This window comes from Panthera uncia, unplaced genomic scaffold (genome assembly GCF_023721935.1).
Source record: "Panthera uncia isolate 11264 unplaced genomic scaffold, Puncia_PCG_1.0 HiC_scaffold_1734, whole genome shotgun sequence".
Taxonomy (NCBI): domain Eukaryota; kingdom Metazoa; phylum Chordata; class Mammalia; order Carnivora; family Felidae; genus Panthera; species Panthera uncia.
In genome coordinates this window covers 6,260-26,546 of record NW_026058398.1, presented here as the reverse complement: position 1 = coordinate 26,546, position 20,287 = coordinate 6,260, and the positions used below count along the sequence as shown (strand labels likewise).

General features: G+C 49.0%; 1 protein-coding gene across 1 annotated transcript in view; it reads left to right on the top strand.

Annotated features, from left to right (window-relative positions):
- Positions 1-20,287, top strand: part of LOC125917347 (kinesin-like protein KIF17) — a gene marked incomplete at its 5' end in the record, with an annotated part of 28,172 nt that extends 7,885 nt beyond the window's left edge. Inside the window, 6 exons of the mRNA XM_049623573.1 lie at positions 317-528; positions 2,086-2,317; positions 13,969-14,227; positions 15,486-15,556; positions 18,526-18,643; positions 19,563-20,287. Of these exons, the coding sequence (XP_049479530.1) occupies positions 317-528; positions 2,086-2,317; positions 13,969-14,227; positions 15,486-15,556; positions 18,526-18,643; positions 19,563-19,741 (1,071 nt within the window). The remainder of the gene's footprint in view (positions 1-316; positions 529-2,085; positions 2,318-13,968; positions 14,228-15,485; positions 15,557-18,525; positions 18,644-19,562) is intronic.

Sequence of the window (20,287 nt, the reverse complement as noted above, 5' to 3'; positions counted from 1 at the left end):
GCACTGCGAATCTGTAAAAGGTTCTCTTCGGGAAAGGGCTGGGATTGGTACATATTTGGAGAAAACTGCCTGGCTGCCGTGGAGAGCCTGGGTCTTCAGGGGCAGAAGAGCAAGACTGTTCCGGGGTGTTGGAAGAAATGGTGGCAGTAGGAACCCAACTGGGCGCATTTTTGTACAACTGGGTGCCTCCAAACCAGAAGCGATCCATCCCAGATCGCGAGGGACCCAGACGCCACCATCTGGGATTGAGGCCGCTGTGAGCCGGTGTCCAGGGGCCGGCTTCTCTGCCTCCACTTTGGTTTCTCTTTGCGCTCAGGAGGTTGACCAGGGTCCAGAAATGGCCGAGGAGGTGGTGTCGGCAGCAGAGCCTGGCGTAGGGGCCGAGGCTGAGGCCTGGGGGGCCTTGGAGGCTCAGCCTCAGCCCTCGCTGGTCATGACGAGCGTGAGAAGGGACAGTGTGGGCATGGAGTTGGCGGTGCTGACCGACGACCTGCTGCCCGCCGTGGACCAGCAGCAGGTGCTTGCCCGGTAAGTGCTGGTGCTTGGGGCTGGCGGGACCCTGTGGCGGAGCAGGACGGAGCTATGTCCTGGGCATGGGGGCGGGGGTGCCCAGAGAGTCTTCACTGAGCCCCCATCCAGATCCCCTCCTGACCGAGGCCGGACACGCCCCAATCCTCTGTCCAGGAGCAGAGGGGCAGGGATGGTGCTGATCGGCGGGGCGGGCAGGGCTCTGCTCGGGGAGCCGCACGGGCGCCACCAGACTCCATCAGGCACCTGTTCCAGGAGGAAGGGAGGGGACTGTTGTCTGCCTGGCATCCGCAGGGCCTGGCTATCAGGTTTCAGGAACCCCAGGGCAGGATGATGCAGGCTTTCCTCAGCTCCCAGCGAGCCTCCAGTGCCCTCCCGATGTCACACCTAGGACTGGCCACCCCAAACGCCCTCAGCCACTGCCGCCTGGGGAGCTGGGCTTTCTTCCCTCCGTGCAAATCACTTAACATTTCCGAGCCTTGGTTCTCACTTCCGTGAATGTGAATAATGTCAGGCCCACCTCTGTGACAAAGTCAGCACCATGGTCAGGGGCTCAGCCTCCTCCTAGTGGTGGCAAACTCCATCCCACAGGCCACAGTTCAGACGTGAACTGAACAGCAACTACGTGCTGGGCACCAGGCGCAAGGAAGAACGAGCTGCTGACTTGGCTTTCAAGGGGCTCACGGTCCAGGGGGAGGCAGATACCCAGGCCCAGGGAGGGCCAGCTTCTGTAGCAAAGAAAAGCAAGTGGTTGTGCAGTCGCCTGCCTTGGTTCCCGTCCGCCTCCACCACTACCTCCCACTACCTCCTGGGGCCAACTTTAAGCCTCCCTGTGCCTCGGCTTCTTGAGAAGCTCGTCACGAGGGTCCAAGGAGACACTGCCTGCAGAGACCCAGCTTTGGGCACCAAGGGAACACTCAGCACATGTGACGGTGTTCAGGGTGTGGTCTGGAGGATGGTCAGGGAAGGCTTCTTCTGTTTCTTCGAGTAGTTTTGCTCACCTACACCTGAGTGAGGTTTGCAGGACAGATGCCTCAGGGTGGCCTTTGGGATACAGGGCGCAGCCCCAGGCAGCACGAAAGTGCAGCGCAGGGGACAGCCTGGCTGTTGGGAGGACAAGCAGCGAGTGACGCTGGAATGAGTTGGTTGGGGGGCCGCAGAGGGAGATGATGAAGCGCCTGCCCAGACGCGCTGAATGTTGTTCCCATCTCAGGGCTACTCTAATCGTGCAGGTCGCCGGGGCGCACGGCTGCGAGCCTGCTGTACTGGGGGAAAACTATGGGCCCTGGGAGGCCCCTGGCGGGTGGCGGGTGGGTTGGTTCTGGATCCGCAGGGAGATTCTCGTCCGTCCTGTCGAGCAGTTGAGCGCACGGGCTTGGACTTGGGCAGATCTGCTTGGACCCCTGGTTCTGACCCTGGCCAGAGGCTTGGCCTCTCTGAACCTGCGTCCATCTGTGCGACGGGTTGTTGCATGGACTCTGAGATGTCCCGCTGGACAGCAAGGGCGCGGCGATGGCCAGATACCGTCACGTGTGCTTTCTTCTCTGTGCCCGGCAGTTTGCAGCTGTTGGAGCAGCAGGTGGTCGGCGGGGAGCAGGCCAAGAACAAGGACCTGAAGGAGAGGCACAAGCGGAGGAAGCGGTATGCGGACGAGCGCAAAAGGCAGCTGGTGGCAGCCTTGCAGAACTCGGATGAGGACGGCGGGGACTGGGTGCTGCTCAACGTCTACGACTCCATCCAGGAGGAGGTGCGCGCCAAGAGCAAGCTGCTGGAGAAGATACAGAGGAAGGTGAGGCCCCAGCCCTGCCCGCCCCACCCCGCCCGCGGGCGTTCATAGTTCCGGGCCTGCCGTGGAAGCAGTCACAGCTACAGACGTGTCTGTGCTGGGAGGGCGTGTATGACACAGAGCACAGCAGAGAAACCAGAGGACAGTGCCAGCCGGTGGGAGTGCCGTGAAGAGAATACTAGGGGAGAGTGGCTTTATTTTTATTTCTTCATTTTTTAAAGGTTTTATTTATTTATTTATTTGCTTATTTATTTTTATTTTTTAATTTAATTTTTTTAAAATTTATACCCAAATTAGCATATACTGCAACAATGATTTCAGGAGTAGATTCCTTAATGCCCCTTCCCCATTTAGCCCATCCCTCCTCCCACATCCCCTCCAGTAACCCTCAGTTTGTTCTCCATATTTATGAGTCTCTTCTGTTTTGTCCCCCTCCCTGTTTTTGTATTATTTTTGCTTCCCTTCCCTTATGCTCATCTGTTTTGTCTCTTAAAGTCCTCATACGAGTGAAGTCATATGATTTTTGTCTTTCTCTGACTGACTAATTTCACTTAGCATAATACCCTCCAGTTCCATCCACGTGGTTGCAAATGGCAACTTTTCATTCTTTTTGATTGCCGAGTAATACTCCATTGTATGTATATACCACATTTTCTTTATCCATTCATCCATCGATGGACATTTGGGCTCTTTCCATACTTTGGCTATTGTTGATAGTGTTGCTATAAACACGGGGGTACATGCGTCCCTTCGAAACAGGACACCTGTATCCCGTGGATAAATGCCTAGCAGTGCAATTGCTGGGTCGTAGGGTAGTTCTATTTTTAGTTTTTCGAGAAACCTCCAGACTGTTTTCCAGAGGGGCTGCACCAGCTTGCATTGCCACCAACAATGCAAAAGAGATCCTCTTTCTCCACATCCTCGCCAACATCTGTTGTTGCCTGGGTTGTTCATGTTAGCCATTCTGACAGGTGTAAGGTGGTATCTCATTGTGGTTTTGATTTGTATTTCCCTGATGATGAGTGATGTTGAGCATTTTTTCATGTGTCGGTTGGCCATCTGGATGTCTTCTTTGGAGAAGTGTCTATTCATGTCTTTTGCCCATTTCTTCACTGGATTATTTGTTTTTGGGGTGTTGAGTTTGATAAGTTCTTTATAGATTTTGGATACTAACCCTTTATCTGATATGTCATTTGCAAATATCTTCTCCCATTCCGTCTTTTGCCTTTTAGCTTTGCTGATTGTTTCCTTCGCTGTGCAGAAGCTTTTTATTTTGATGAGGTCCCAGTAGTTCATTTTTGCTTTTGTTTTCCTTGCCTCTGGAGACGTGTTGAGTAAGAAGTTGCTGCGGCCAAGATCAAAGAGGTTTTTGCCTGCTTTCTCCTTGAGGATTTTGATGGCTTCCTGTCTTACGTTTAGGTCTTTCATCCATTTTGAGTTTATTTTTGTGTCTGGTGTAAGAAAGTGGTCCAGGTTCATTCTTCTGCATGTCGTTGTCCAGTTTTCCCAGCACCATTTGCTGAAGAGACTGTCTTTACTCCACTGGATATTCTTTCCTGCTTTGTCAAAGATTAGTTGGCTATACACTTGTGGGTCCATTTCTGGGTTCTCTATTCTGTTCCATTGATCTGAGTGTTTGTTCTTGTGCCAGTACCATACTGTCTTGATGATTACAGCTTTGTAGTATAGCTTGAAGTCTGGGATTGTGATGCCTCCTGCTTTGGTTTTCTTTTTCAAGATTGCTTTGGCTATTTGGGGCTTTTTCTGGTTCCATGCAAATTTTTGGATTATTTGTTCTAGCTCTGTGAAGAATGCTGGTGTTATTTTGATAGGAATTGCATTGAATATGTAGATTGCTTTGGGTAGTATCAACATTTAAAAAAAATTTTTTTTAACATTTATTCATCTTTGAGACAGAGAGAGAGGGAGCGTGAGTGGGGGAGGAGCAGAGAGAGAGGGAGACACAGAATCTGAAGCAGGCTCCAGGCTCTGAGCTGATAGCACAGAATTCAGTGCGGGACCCGAACTCACTGGCTGTGAGATCATGACCTGAGCCGAAGTCGGAAGCCGGATGCTTAACTGACTGAGCCACCCAGGCGCCTCCCCACCTTCTTTTTTTTAAGGGTAGTATAGACATTTTAACAATATTTGTTCTTCCTATCCAGGAGCATGGAATCTTTTTCCATTTTTTGTGTCTTCTTCAATTTCTTCCATAAGCTTTCTATAGTTTTCAGTGTATAGATTTTTCACCTCTTTGGTTAGATTTATTCCTAGGTATTTTATGGTTTTTGGTGCAATTGTAAATGGGATCGATTACTTGATTTCTCTTTTTGTCACTTCATTGTTGGTGTATAGGAATGCAGCCGATTTCTGTGCATTGATTTTATATCCTGCAACTTTGCCGAATTCATGAATCAATTCAAGCAGTTTTTTGGTGGAATCTTTAGGGTTTTCCATATAGAGTATCATGTCATCTGCGAAGAGTGAAAGTTTGACCTCCTCCTGGCCAATTTGGATGCCTTTTATTTCTTTGTGTTGTCTGATTGCAGAGGCTAAGACTTCCAATACTATGTTGGATAACAGTGGCGAGAGTGGACATCTCTGTCTTCTTCCTGACCTTAGGGGAAAGCTCTCAGTTTTTCCCCATTGAGGATGATATTAGTGTTGGGTCGTTCATCTACGGCTTTTATGATCTCAAGGTATGATCCTTCTATCCTACTTTCTTGAGGATTTTTATCAAGAAAGGATGCTATATCTTGTCACATGCTTTCTCTGCATCTATCGAGAGGATCATATGGTTCTTGTCCTTTCTTTTATTGATGTGATGAATCACATTAATTGTTTTGCGGATATTGAACCAGCCCTGTGTCCCAGGCGTAAACCCCACTTGGTCGTGGTGAATAATTTTTTTTAATGTATTGTTGGATCCGGTTGGCTAATATCTTGTTGAGGATTTTTGCATCCATGCTCATCAAGGAAATTGGTCTATAGTTCTTTTTCGTGGAGTCTCTGTCTGGTTTTGGAATCAAGGTAATGCTGGCTTCATAGAATGAGTTTGAAAGTTTCCCTTCCTTTTCTATTTTTTGGAACAGCTTCAAGAGAATAGGTGTTAACTCTTCCTTGAATGTTTGGTAGAATTCCCCTGGAAAGCCATCTGGCCCTGGACTCTTGTTTTTTGGAAGATTTTTGATTATGAATTCGATTTCCTTACTGGTTATGGGTCTGTTCAAATTTTCTATTTCTTCCTGTTTCAGTTTTGGTAGTGTATATGTTTCTAGGAATTTGTCTATTTCTTCCAGATTGCCCATTTTATTGGCATATAATTGCTCATAATATTCTCTTATTACTGTTTTTATTTGTGCTGTGTTGGTTGTGATCTCTCCTGTTTCATTCTTGATTTTATTTATTTGGGTCCTTTCCTTTTTCTTTTTGATCAGACTGGCTAGTGGTTTATCAATTTTGTTAATTCTTTCAAAGAGCCAACTTCTCGTTTCATTGATCTGTTCTATTGTTTTTTTGGTTTCGATAGCATTAATTTCTGCTGTAATCTTTATTATTTCCTGTCTTCTGCTGGTTTTGGGTTTTATTTGCTGTTCTTTTTCCAGCTCGTTAAGGTGTAAGGTTAGGTTGTGTATCTGAGATCTTTCTTCCTTCTTTAGGAAGGCCTGGTGCTATATACTTTCCTCTTATGACTGCCTTTGCTGCGTCCCAGAGGTTTTGGGTTGTGGTGTTATCATTTTCATTGGCTTCCATATACTTTTTAATTTCCTCTTTAACTTCATTCATTAGTAGGATGTTCTTCAGTCTCCAAGTATTTGTTACCTTTTCAATTTTTTTGTTGTGGTTGATTTCCAGTTTCATAGCATTGTGGTCTGAAAATATGCACAGTATGATCTCGACCTTTTTGTGCTTGCTGAGGGCTGATTTGTATCCCAGTATGTGGTCTATTCTGGAGAACGTTCCATGTGCACTGGAGAAGAATGTATATTCTGCTGCTTTAGGATGAAATGTTCTGAATATATCTGTTAAGTCCATCTGGTCCAGTGTGTCATTCAAAGCCATTGTTTCCTTGTTGATTTTCTGCTTAGATGATCTGTCCATTGCTGTGAGTGGGGTGTTGAAGTGCCCTACTATTATGGTATTACTATCAATGAGTTTCTTTATGTTTGTGATTAATTGATTTATATATTTGGGTGCTTTCACATTTGGCACATAAATGTTTACAGTTGGTAGGTCTTCTTGGTCTATAGACCCCTTGATTATGATATAATGCCCTTCTGCATCTCTTGACACAGTCTTTATTTTGAAGTCTAGATTGTCTGATAGAAGTATGGCTACTCCGGCTTTCTTTTGTTGACCATTAGCATGATAGATGGTTCTCCATCCCCTGACTTTCAATCTGAAGGTGTCTTTAGGTCTAAAGTGGGTCTCTTGTAAACAGCATATAGATGGATCTTGTTTTCTTATCCATTCTGTTACCCTGTATCTTTTGATGGGAGCATTGAGTCCATTGACGTTTAGAGTGAGTACTAAAAGATATGAATTTATTGCCATTGTGATGTGCCATTGTGATGCTTGTAGAGTTAGAGTTTCTGGTGGTGTTCTCTGGTCCTTTCTAATCTTTGTTGCTTTTGGTATTTATTTATTTATTTATTTACTTACTTATTTATTTATATTTTCATGTTTTCTCCCCTCAGAGAGTCCCCCTTAAAATTTCTTGCAGGGCTGGTTTAGTGGTCACAAACTCCTTTAATTTTTGTTTGCTTGGGAAACTTTTTATCTCTCCTTCTATGTTGAGTGACAGCCTTGCTGGATAAAGAATTCTTGGCTGCATGTTTTTCTGATTCAGCGCATTGAATATATCCTGCCCCTCCTTTCTGGCTGGCCAAGTTTCTGTGGAGGTCTGCTGCAAAAAGGTTTTTTATTTATTTTAAGACACAGAGAGAGAGCAAGGGAGGGAGGGGCAGAGAGAGAGGCAGAGAGAGAATCCCAAGCAGGCTCCGGATTTTCAGCACAGAGCCCAATGCAGGGCTCGAACTCACAAACCGTGAGATCATGGCCTGAGCCGAAACCAAGAGTCGGACGCTTAACTAACCAAGCCACCCACACGCTCCTTTTTCTTTTCGTTTTGATTGAAGTATAAACATACAAATCACAAATATGCAACATAATTCATTTCTGCAAAGTGAATGCGCCCATGAACCCAGCACCCTCATCAAGGAACTGAGCATTAAGAGAACCCCAGAAGTTCCTGGGCCCACCTTGGGTGGGGGGCAGGGAGGTTCTCACAAAGGCAGTGACTTCTGAGGTGGGACCTGAGCATTAAGAAAGGCCGGGCCCTGCCGTATGTCGTGACCTGAAGGAAGAGGCTTCCAGGCCGAGAGAGGGGCCAGTGCGGAGAATGTCAGTGGCTCCGGGAGCAGAAAGGACGTGAATGGACTGAGCGCAGGGAGTGAGGACAAGGCAGAGGAGGACGAGTTGGCACCTGCTTCCCTCGGAGCGCCCTGGGCCCCATCACGTCCCCCTCGGCTAACCCTCGTCCCCACCCACACCACCAACCGAAGGATCTCGCCAAAGTGGAAGCTGATGCTTTTCTCTTCGAACCTCTGTAGTTTTTAAATTTTCTTGGCTATTTTCACGCTTTTTCTTTTTCTTTTTTTTTAAGTTTATTTATTTATTTTGAGAGAGAGAGAGAGAGGGAGGGAGGGAGGGAGGGAGGGAGGGAGGGAGGGAGAGAGAGAGAGAATCCCAAGCAGGCTCCACACTGTCAGCGCAGAACCCCATGAGGGGCTTGAACTCATGAACCGTGAGATCGTCAGCTGAGCTGAAGTCGGACCCTTAACTGACTGAGCCACCCAGGCGCCCCTCATGGTTTTTCTCAATACCCTTTTTATGTTTTCAGCCAAATCTGTTCTTCCCAGGATATCTTGTAATTTTTCTTTAATTTTTAAATTTTTAAAATTCTTTCTGGAGTTTGGTTAATGTCTCATTTTACACCTTCTTCACTTTTTCATCCATTTCCACTTTAAGTGTTTGGATTGCTGACTTGAAATTTCCCTATGTGAATTTAAGGAGATTTTGTGCACGTTGGGATGCTGGGTTACATTTTGGTTCTGCGTGCTTGTGCTCTGGGGGGGAGTTTTCTTCTTCTGAAATGCTTTGATTTTCATTTTCTGTTTCTCATAGTAACTTTGATTAGCTGCTTCTGCTCTTTTCTGTTTATTTCGCAATGTCTTGTGTTTTCTGCACTTTCGGTACCAGCTGGAAGCAGAGGTGAAGGTTTGGGCTGCTGGCTGGGTTTGCTCAGTCGATAGCACACTCTTCTGTTCGTATGGTGAAGTGCAGTGTTAAATACACGCCGTCCCCTATTGCTGCGGTGGCTGGCATATCCCCACAAAGAGAGTTGTTTAAAAGAACACAAATTTATTATCTCGCAGTTCTGTGGGTCAGGATCCAGCTCCCGCATGGCTGGTTCTTCTGCTTAGAATTCCACAAGGCTGAAGCCAAGGTGTCGGCAGGGTCAGTTTCCTTCTGGAGGTGCTAGGAAAGAATCTGTTTCTAGGACACCTGTGGGCAGGATTCTAGCCTATGTGGTTGTAGGACTGAGTTCCCATTTCCTCACTGGCTGGCCGCTGGGGGTCATTCTGTTTCTAGAAGCTGCCTGCCTTTCCCAGCTCGTGGCCCCCCTGAAAGACAGCCACGGCCAGCTCCTCCCAGACTTCAGCTCTCTCACTCTACCCTTGTCTCCTTTGTCTAAAGCATCTCTTCTAAGGCCAGTCCTCTGCCTGGCTCTCTGCTCCCCTCCTGCAAGGCCCGTGTGGTTACACTGGGCTCACCAGATGACCCGGGGTGATCTCCCTGGTTTAAAGTCAACAGCTTAGGGGGCACCTGGGTGGCTCAGTCGGTTAAGCGTCCGACTTTGACTCAGGTCATGATCTCACGGTTTGTGAGTTTGAGCCCCGCGTCGGGCTCTGTGCTGACGGCTCAGAGCCTGGAGCCTGCTTCCGATTCTGTGTCTCCTCCTCTCTGTGCCCCTCCCATGCTCGTGCTGTGTCTCTCTCTGTCTCTCAATAATAAATAAATGTTACCAAAAAAAAAAATTTTTTTTTAATTAAAAAAAAATAAAGTCAACAGATGAATAACCTTACTTCCATTTGCAAAGTGCTTTCTACCGCGTAAGATAACATATTCACAGGGGTGCCTGGGTGGCTCAGTCAGTTAAGTGTCCCGACCTCAGCTCAGGTCATGATCTCACGGTTCATGAGTTCAAGCCCTGCATTGGGCTCGCTAATGTCAGGGCAGAGCCCACTTCAGACCCTCTCTCTCCCTCGCTCTCTGCCCCTCCCCCACTCATTCTCACTCTCTCCCTCCCTTTCTGTGGGAGGGGTCACTGTGTCTTTTGGGATTTTCTCTTGTTTCTGCAGCACTTCTGATTTCCACCTCCAGGGGCCTCCCATCTCTAAGCACCCTCCAGAAGCAATGCCTTGCAGAGACTACAAGAGTCTCTGAGTCTACAGAGACTTGCAGAGACCCAGTCTTGCAGAGACCAGCCCACATTCCAGTCTCTTCCATCAGTTTCGCAGTATCAGATCCATTATTGGTATTTTCCCACTCAGAGTGGGGCTTTCTCTTTTGGGAGGTGATTTTATCTGCCTTCCATCACCCTGCCTTCCCCCTTGCACACTTTCCTGGGTGCTTTCTGCTCCTCCTTGCTGTGGGCTGGGCCCACGAGCTGTCTGCTGGACTTCTGGTTATTTCGAAGCTGCTGGTGTTCTGTCTTTGGGTCATGAGGCTGGGCTCAGGGTGGTTTTATTTTCTCTCCTTGCTCAGTGTGTTGTTTTGGAGGGCCCGTCTGGAGAGAATCAGATTTATCCCCTGTCATTATCCCCAGGTATCCAGAACTTTTTTTTAACTTTCTAAAAAATTTATTTATTCTTCAGAGAGAGAGAGAGAGAGCACGCAAGCGGGAGAGGGGCAGAGAGAGAGGGGGCAGGTGGAGAGAGAGAAAATCCCAAGCAGGCTCCGTGCTGTCCGTGCAGAGCCTGATGAGGGGCTCGAACCCACAAACTGCAAGATCATGACCTGAGCCGAAATCAAGAGTCGGATGCTTGATGGAATGAGTCATCCAGGCGCCCCGCTTTTGTTTTTCAATATAAGCAAATACGTGTGTGTGTGTACAAATCTGCTGTGCATACATGTACATGCCCTCCCTCTTCTTAGAAAAAGTAGCTACAAACACACTTTCCTCCGCCTTGTCTTTTTCACATGATGATCCATCCCGGAGGTCCCTCGGCAGCGGTATCTAGAAATATGCCATTCCTTTTTACTGCTGGGCGCTGCTCCACTGTGAGGGTGTGTCATTGTTTATTCCAGCAGCCCTCTCTCTCTCTCTCTCTCTCTCTCTCTCTCTCTCTCTCTTTTTACGATGTTTATGTATTTTTGAGACACACACACACACACACACACACACACACACAGAATCTGAAACAGGCTCCAGACTCTGAGCTGTCAGCACAGAGCCCAGTGTGGGGCTCGAACCCACGAACTGTGCGATCATGACCCGAGCTGAAGCGAGATACTTAACCGACTGAGCCACCCAGGCGCCCCTCCAGCAGCCCTCTCTTGATGGACATTTGGATTGTTCTCTATCTTTTGCCAGGGAAAAGTGCTGTGTAGTGAATAACTTGTGCACACTGCTTTTGTATTTAGGGTAGGTATACATTGGAATCGATTCCTCCAGCTGGACGGAGAGGAAAGCATATGTGACTTTGGTAGCTTTTGCCAACTTCTCCTCCCTGAGGGTGAATCCCTTTGCGTTTCCACTAGTCCGTACGAGTGCGCTTTCTCACAGCCTCAGCAATGTGCCTTTTGCTTACTGTTGAGCAAGGCTGAGCCATTCCTTCCTATGTTTTAGGGACGGCTGCAGTTCTCCCCCTCTGAACTGGGCTCGCTTTATGTATGTATGTATGTATGTATGTATGTATGTATTTGATATAATTTATTGTCAAATTGGCTTCCATACAACACCCAGTGCTCATCCCAAGTCTTTTGACCCCTTTTCCATAAGGATGCTGCTTCCTTTCCTTCTCCGCTTGTAGAAGCTCTTTACAGCAGGAGTATTGTAATTTATATTACGGATATTCATATTCCTTGGTCGGTCGCCAATTTCTTCCTCTGTGATGTAGAAAGATTTCTGTTCCAATTTCATTTGTCTTTTTACTATGCTTTATGGTATTTTTGCCACGCAAAAGTTTTTTTTAAGTTTTACTTTGTCAAATTAATTGACTTTTTATGGGGCGCCTGGGTGGCTTAGTCGGTGAAGCGTCCAGCTTTGACTCAGGTCATGATCTCGTGCTTTGGGAGTTTGAGCCCCGCGTCAGGCTCTGTGCTGACAGCTCAGAGCCTGGAGCCTGCTTCAGATTCTGTGTCTCCCTCTCTCTCTGCCCCTTCTCTGCTCATGCTCTGTCTCTCTCTGTCTCAAAAATAAATGAAAACATTTTAAAAAAATGAAGAGAAACAAAGAAAAAAATTGGTGGAACTTTTGGCAGAATCATGTTATATTTATAAATTAGCTTGAGAGTATTGATATGTTTATGAGGTTGGATTTTCACATCCAGGAACACGGTATATCTCCTGTTAGTTCAGATCAATTTTTATGTCACTCAGGAGTGTTTTGTAAATTTCCTCACATAGGTTTTGAACATAATCTTGTTAATTTCACACCTAGATATTTTCTTGTATTTGCTTTCCTCTGTGGGGTATCCTCTCCCATTACAACTTCTCACTGGATTTTATTTGTAAAGTGAAGACTAGGGCTTTAAAAAGTATCTTTAAAAAGTCATGTGAACTAGAAGGGAACACCTCTTAATTCATTCTATAGGTCCAATATCACCTGATAACAAAACCATACAAAGACATAACAAGAAAACTACAGACTAATATTTCTTATAAATATAGAGACAAAATGCTCCACAAAATTCTAGCAAACCAAATCCAACAACATGTAAAAAGATTGTATATCATGCCAAAGTAGGATTTATCCTAGGAATGCAAGGTTAGTTTGGTATCCACAAATCAATTAATGCAATATACCATATCAATAGAATAAAAGACAAAACCCATATGATCATCCTAGTAGATGCAGAAAAAGCATTTGAAAAAACCAACATCTGTTATGATAAAAACACCCAGGAAGCTAGAACTAGAAGGAAACTTCTTTCTTCTGATAAAGGGCACCTATGAAAAATCCACAGAAAACATCATACTCAATGGTGAAAGACTTAATGCTTTCCCCCTAAGATGACAAAGAAGACAAGTGTGTCTGTTGTCAGCACTTCCGTTTCACAGTAGGTTGAAGGTTCTAGCTAGGTCACTTAGGCAAGAAAGTGATTTAAAAGGCATTGAGTTTGGAAGGGAATAGGTACAAGGATTTCTATGTGCAGATGACATCATCTTATGTAGAAAATCCTACGGAATCCACTAAAAAAAAAAAAAACTACTTCAGCAAGGTTGCAGGATACAAGATTAATAAGCAAAAAGCAATTATATTTCTACATACTCTGAATGAACAACCTGCAAATAAAATTAAGAAAACAATTCCATTTATAACACATCAAAAAGAATAAACTACTTAGGAATAAATGTAACAAAAGAAGGGTAAAACTATATGCCAAAAATTAGAAAACACTGTTGAAAGAAATTAAGAATACCTAAATAAATGGAAAGATATCCCATGTTCATGGATTGGAACATGGATTTAATATATTTTTGAAGTTTATTTATTTATTTTGAGAGAGAGAGAGAGCACGTGTGAGTGGGGAGCAGGGGAGGGGCAGAGAGAGAGAAGGGGAGAGAGAGAATCCTAAGCAGGTTCTGCACTGCCAGTGCAGAGCCTGACGCAGGGTTCGAACCCATGAACTGTGAGATCATGGCCGGAGCAGAAATCAAGAATCAGATGCTTAACCAACGGAGCCACCCAGGTGCCTCAAGAAATAGAGCATTAATTGCCCACCTGTGTCCTACCAGATAGCCTCTGCTTTCAACTGGTTACATGTGATGACCATTCCCATGAATTTGAAACATCCTCCTTCACTAATCGAACTGTACCTGCTCTTTAAGGAAACAGACTATGCACCCAGGAATCTTGGGGCTCAGGGAGAGCATGGTTACAGTTGCAGCTGGGAGTCACCTGTGACCAGGGCAGATCACAAAAGTCTAGAATCCATGGTCAAATCAGGATGGGTCTGACTCTTAAGCCAATGCGTGTCACGTCGTAACTTGACTGTGAGCACTGAGTCTGAGAGTTTACGGCTCTGCTCCCCTTAGGAAAAGGATTTATACAAGTCTCTGAGACTTTTTAAGAAGTGGTGACTCCGCAGTGTTATGTGTGGAGCCTTCTAAGAGGCTCCTAGATAAAATGTGTTTGTGTGGGGTCGTCTCCGAGGGCTGGCATGGGGTGGGGGGGCTAAGGAGCAAGTTCTTTTCCTGTTTTCTTTAGAGCTGTGGACGCAGTAGGTGTTCGTTTAGTGCTGGTGGACGAGCGGATCGGCGAACAGATGACGGGTGCCCGGCCGAAGGCTCGGGCAGTGGGTGCCGAGGGTGGATAAAAGGGCTTGCTGTCTTCCCTGCTCGAGATCGTCACCCCCTGCTTTCAGCTTCGGGCGGCGGAGGTGGAAATCAAGGACCTGCAGTCGGAGTTCGAGCTGGAAAAGATCGATTACCTGGCCACCATCCGCCGGCAGGAGCGGGACTCCATGCTCCTCCAGCAGCTCCTGGAGCAGGTGCAGCCTCTCATCCGCCGCGACTGCAACTACAGCAACCTGGAGAAGATCCGGCGCGAGTCCTGCTGGGATGAGGACAACGGCGTCTGGAAGATCCCTGAGCCCATCATCGTAAAAACCAGCCTCCCAGTAGGTCAGGCGCTTGGCCGTCCCCTCGCTCTTCCCCACGGTTTGCCCTCCTGCAGGCTGACCCGGAGCCCGGGCTCCCGCCCTGCTGGCTGTGGGCGCAGCAGGCCCGGGGCTCCGGGCTCCAAAGCGAGGGGGGGGCCTGAGGGAGAAGTCGTGTGGGTTGGAATTCGGGTTCCACCACGCCCCGTGTGACCCCTTTGGGACTCAGTGTCCTCGTCTGTGAAATGGGGATTAGTGACCGCACCTTCCGTAGACATTGCTGGGTGGCTTAACACGCGTTAATGCCCATAAAACCCTTAGCGCCATGCCCGGCACGTGCCAAGTGCACCGTACATTTTTGTAAAATGTTTATTTATTTTTGAGAAAGAGAGAGAAAGAATGTGAGCAGGGGAGGGGCAGAGAGAGGGAGAGACACAGAACTGGAAGTGGGCTCCAGGCTCCACACTGTCAGCACAGAGCCCGACACGGGGCTTGAACTCACGGACTGTGAGATCATGACCTGAGCTGGAGTCGGAGGCTTAACCGACTGAGCCACCCAGGCGCCCCCGTGGTACATTCTACCACTGTCATGATCGTCCCCCAGCATTATCCCCTAGCAACCCCATGGAGGACAAAGATTTTACATTTCGGGAGATGGAATCTCAGAGTGAGTGACTTAGCCAGAGTCCCAGGCAGAGCAGGGAGTTGTAGGACCGGGGATAGGACCGGGCCGTTCAGAGTTCCAGGCCTGGCTCACCTTCTGCTTTTGCCACTGACTTCCTGTGTGACTTTATGAAGGTCACTGTTTGTCTCTGGGCCTTGGTCCCTGATCTTCACAAAGGAGGGGCTGGGGGTCTGGAAGGCCCCTCCACCTCTGATGAGTCTGGGAGCACTTAGGGAGCAGCAGAGTCTTATGTCCCCTGGGGCCCCCAGTGGGCCTCCCGCCGTCAAGAGAATGTTCGTTTAGGTCCCGCATCCCTGATGTTTATGGATGGCACTGACGCTACCCCTGCCCGAAGGCCAGCCAGCTCCACTTCCCGGGGTTCCCCCTGCCCCCACCAGCCTGCTGTGCTGTTAGAAGCAGGGGAATGGCTGCTTTGACATCTGAGCCGTCCCATTGTCTGTTTCCCAAAGTCATCCCTTGGTTCGGGCTGGGAAGTGTACTCCCCCGGTCCCAGGCCTGAGCCAGTCCTGACCTGCCAGCTCGGGGACCTGTTGCCACCCACCCTGTCCCTCTGGCACTCAGACCAGGCAGCAGTGACTTGGGCTTTTGTTTCTCATAGCAGTTCCAACAGGGCCACAGAACAAGGTCGTCCGCAAAACCTCTGCCGCAGACAACGGTGAAGCAGGCATGGTAAGGCCTCTGTGAGAGGGGGCGAGGCGTGGGGAGCTGGCGGGGCTTCGTCCCCACCGTGCAGTGGGTGAGCGTTTCTATAGGGCACTGGGCTGCTTCTTTGGTCCTTGGATCTGGTATCATCGCTGGATTGTAGAGCTTGTTGCTGATCTTGACCTTGTGTCCAGGTTAACTGTTCCACTGGTATATGTTCAGTGCCACGTACATATCTTTGATTTAAACCCTTGGTACATGCATCTCAGTCACTTTGTGGCCGAGGTGGAGAAACTGCTTATGGAAGAGAAATCCATTGGTTTGGGAATCGGCGAGTCCATGAATTTCTTTTTCCTTTTTTTTTTAAATGTTTATTTATTTTTGAGAGAGAGAGAGACAAAGACAGAGCACGAGTGGGGGAGGGGCAGAGAGAGACGGAGACACAGCCTCTGAAGCAGGCTCCGGGCTCCGAGCGGTCAGCACAGAGCCCGACGCGGGGCTCGAACTCACGAGCTGTGAGATCACGACCTGAGCCGAAGTCGGACGCTCGACCGACTGAACCACCCAGGTGCCCCTAGACCATGAGGTTCTTTTTTCTCTTTTAATTTTTTTTCAAAGTTTATTTAATTTTGAGAGAGAGGGAGACACAGAATCCAAAGCAGCTCCAGGCTCCAAACTGTCAGCACAGATCCTGACAAGGGACTCGAACGGCGAGATCGTGACCTGAGCCGAAGTCGGACACTCAACCAACTTAGCCACCCGGGCACCCCTACCATGAAGTTCTTGATCCGTGCAGGGTATTAATGTGTTGAGAGCTGCCTGTCCCAGGATTTCGCTGGAGGCTGGCAGGAGTCCTGGACCAGTGGTCATTTCTGTCTTGCTGGTCTGACAGGGTTTGGGAAGGTCTGAGCCTTAGGACCCACTTTCCTTTCTTACCTGATGTTTTCCTGGCAGAACACCAAGGGTTGTTAATTGCCTTGAGTTGGAAAATGGTTTGCATTCACAACTGTAGATTTATTCATGCTTTTAATTTATGCTTTTGTACACAATTCTCAATTCTTTAAGAGATGACAAATTTTAGTTTTCTACTGTCACGTGGAGAACATTAGGCCCCAGCAACATGTCACTGTGTGGGGAAAAAGTGCTGCAGTGTTAAAAAAAAAAAAAAAAAAAAAAGGGCCTACGCAGGAGTCTGAGCCTGGATCCTTTCTATGTAATTCTGGTGCCCAGACCCTGCACCGCCTCTGGCCCTCATTCAAAGCCCTTATGGCCAAAGGGAAAGTAGGAGGCAGCCCCTCCTGCTGGTGAAGGACAGAAGCTTTGTCTTCAATCCCAGAGGCCAGGCAGTACATTCTGGTTCCCTGGACCCTTGCTGGTGTCTTTGGACCAAAGGGCCCTCAGGGATTTATGGCACAGTAATTGGGATTCTAAAGTCACTTCATTCTCATATCTCCCACGTTTTGCATGACAACAGAAATGTACCTCCTCAAAGCAGAGGTCAGAAAACTTCCCTGTGAAGCACCACACTTTTCTGTGTGTTTCCCCACCTCTTGGTTCTGCTTCCCTCGTTACGTTAGCTTCAGACTCAGGCAGGCTTTGGCTACGTGGCAGGAAAGGTGGCCACTGGCGATTGGTGATCCAAGAGGAAGAGACCCAGTCTCTTACCACATCTTAACCAACACTTGTGGGAAGATTCTGATCAGTCGGCCTGGGTGAGGGGCCTGCTCTTAGACCAATGACTATGTCCAGAAAAAAAAAATTTTTTATTAAAAAAATTTTTTTAAATCTTTATTTTTGAGAGAGAGAGAGACAGAGTGTGAGCGGGGGAGGGGCAGAAAGAGAGGGAGGCAGAGAATCCCAAGCAGGCTCCCTGCTGTCAGCACAGAGCCTGACATGGGGCTTGAACCCACGAACTGGAGATCGTGACCTGAGCCGAAATCAAGAGTTGGATGCTTAACTGACTGAGACACCCAGGTGCCCCTGGAAAATGTATTTCCTCTTCTTTAAAAAAAAAAAAAAAATTTAACATTTATTTTATTTATTTTTTTAAAAAAAAATTTAAATGTTTATTTTTGAGAGAGAGAGAGAGAGAGAGAGACAGAGCATGAATGGGGGAGAGGCAGAGAGAGAGGGAGACACGGAATCCCAAGCAGGCTCCAGGCTCTGAGCCGTCAGCACAGAGCCTGACGTGGGGCTTGAACCCACGAATCGGGAGATCATGACCTGAGCTGAAGTCGGATGCTTAACTGACTGAGACACTCAGGCGCCCCAATGTTTATTTCATTTTTGAGAGAGAGAGAGAGTGTGAGCAGGTGGAGGGGCAGAAAGAGAGGGAGACACGGAATCCCAAGCAGGCTTCAGGCTCTGAGCTGTCAGCACAGAGCCCGATGTGGAGCTCGAACCCACGAACCGTGAGATCATGACCTGAGCTGACGTTGGATGCTCAACCGACTGAGCCACCCAGCGCCCCTGGAAGATGTATTTCTGTGACTGGTTCAGTCTGGGTCACATGGCCAGTTGTGCAGCAAGGGGGTGGACAAGAGGGAGCGGTGGTATTACAGTGCTCTGAAGGATCGCCTCAGCAGGACCATGCCAAAGGGGAGAAGGGTAGTCCTTGAAGGAAGAGATTCAGGCTGAGGAAAACAAGTCCACTACAGTGGTGACAAATCACAGTCCTTGATGATAAGAGGTTGGGACCATGGGCTGAGTACTGTATTACCTGTTCTGTGAATGTGCCGAGATGGGTTGGGGCTATGGCATTGCCCTTGCCCCTGACGGAGAACAAGGCAAGGGCATACGCATACCAAGAGCATACCAAGGAAGGGGGGTTGGGTAGCTCTGGCTGGAGCTGTGGCTCTCCTGGCCTGAGCTGCCTGGACCCCACCCCAGGAGTGTGGGCAGTGAGGCTCAGGGCAGCCCCCAGCCCCCCGGGCCTGCAGAGGTAAGAACTATACAAACAAGGGGTCTTGACCCACAAGGATCTGGAATCTCGGCAGGAGGAAGACCGCTACAAGCTGATGCTCAGTCGCAGCGACAGTGAAAACATTGCCAGTAACTACTTCCGGTCCAAGCGAGCCAGCCAGATCCTCAGCATGGATCTCATGAAGAGCCTCGGTGAGTGCCCCGCCCACCTCTTGTCCTCCAGCCGCTCCCCGAGAGAGCCCTTCCTGGTCCTCTGCCGACTGGGAGTCGCGTGATGGGTGGAGTGGCGTCAGGCCCGGGTTAAAAACCCCTTCCCATCTCTGAGCCTCAGTTTCCTCAGCTGTGCACTGAGTTGGGTATACCTACTTCTCGGGGCTTAGGTGAAATGAGGTGGGCAAGCAGCCCAGCCCCGGGCCTGGCACGTAGTACGTGCTCAACGCACAGCCTCCCTCTTCCTGTCCCCCTTCATCTCTCGGCGGACCGCTGCCGTGTTTGGTGCCTCCCCCGATGCCCAGCAGGCCTGTGACACGCGGCTCGGTGCCCTGGCACGTGTCGCACGGGTCTGGCTCAGCTGCTCACTGGCTTCTGCAGATGCCGGTGTGGTGGCTTTCTCCCATTGAGCCAAAGGGGGCAGGCAGGGCCACCGAGGTGAAACACTTTTAAAAGCAAGAATTGCAAATCACTTCGTTCTTTCATTTCTAAAACCAAAATCAAAGACCACAGAGTTTCTAATAAAATATCAATGAAAAGCAAATCTCAGTCCTACACTGAGACTACTGAAGAGGTGGAATCCAGCAGAGTTGAGGAACAGGAGGGGAAAATGGCACAGGAGACAAATGAACATCAGTCGAGGACCCGGCATTGTGTCCATGTTGCAGATGAGGAAACTGAGGCTCTGGGAGAAGTCGCTCCCCAAAGTTGGGCTCTGAACGCAGGCTTGTCTGGCTCGAGTCCCAAGTTGCCTCGATCTGAGCCTTTAAAACTCCACACTCCTGGTCCAAAGCCTTTTGGGGGCCCAGCTGTGGGACCAGGCCTCCGGCTGGGTGGAGCGGGCAGGGCTCCCCCTCTCCGTACCCCTGACTTACCTGCTCCTCTGCCCCCTTCTCCACAGCGCATCACAGCTCTCCCCCCGGCCTCAGCTCCCCACTCAACAACACCGCGGCCATCGTGCCCACCCAGGCCCCCGAAATGCCCCAGCCCCGGCCCTTCCGCCTCGAGTCCCTCGACATCCCCTTCACCAAGGTCAAGCGTAAGAAAAGCAAAAGCAGCTTCGGCAGTGAGCCTCTGTGAACTTGGCCTCCTGCTGCTGCCCTGCCTTTGAGCTTCCCGGAGACTGCCAGGCCCTCCCAGGGCAGCCCCAGCCAGGCCTCCTCCCACCTGCCCCCACGGTGTCCGGGAGCCCAGGGGGCCCCTTGCCCTGGGAAGAGCTTTCCCTTCCCTGTTACCCAGAGAGCCTCCTCTGCCCAGACCATGAGCACTTGGGAGGCTGGGCCACCCCTGCAGAGGTGCGCTCGGGCTGTCCACGCCTCACCAGTGTTCTGCCTGCCACCTGCCACAGCCTGCCGGTGTTCCTCCGTGCCTCGATGGGCTCAGAAACCTCAAGGCTTTCACCAGCAGCCCCGACAGAGTGGGGAGCCACTTCCGCATGGATCAAGCACAGTGTGTTGGAGATGGACGATGGTGCCTCCTCCCCTTGCCTTCCTGGGGGGAAGCTGGGCAGCATGGGCACGGGAGTCCTGGGGCAGCTGTGCCACGCTGCCCTCTCCCGGCCGGTCTGTGGCCTAGAGGACGCTGCCCCGCATGAAGCTGCCCCAATAAACTGCCTTTTACCGATGA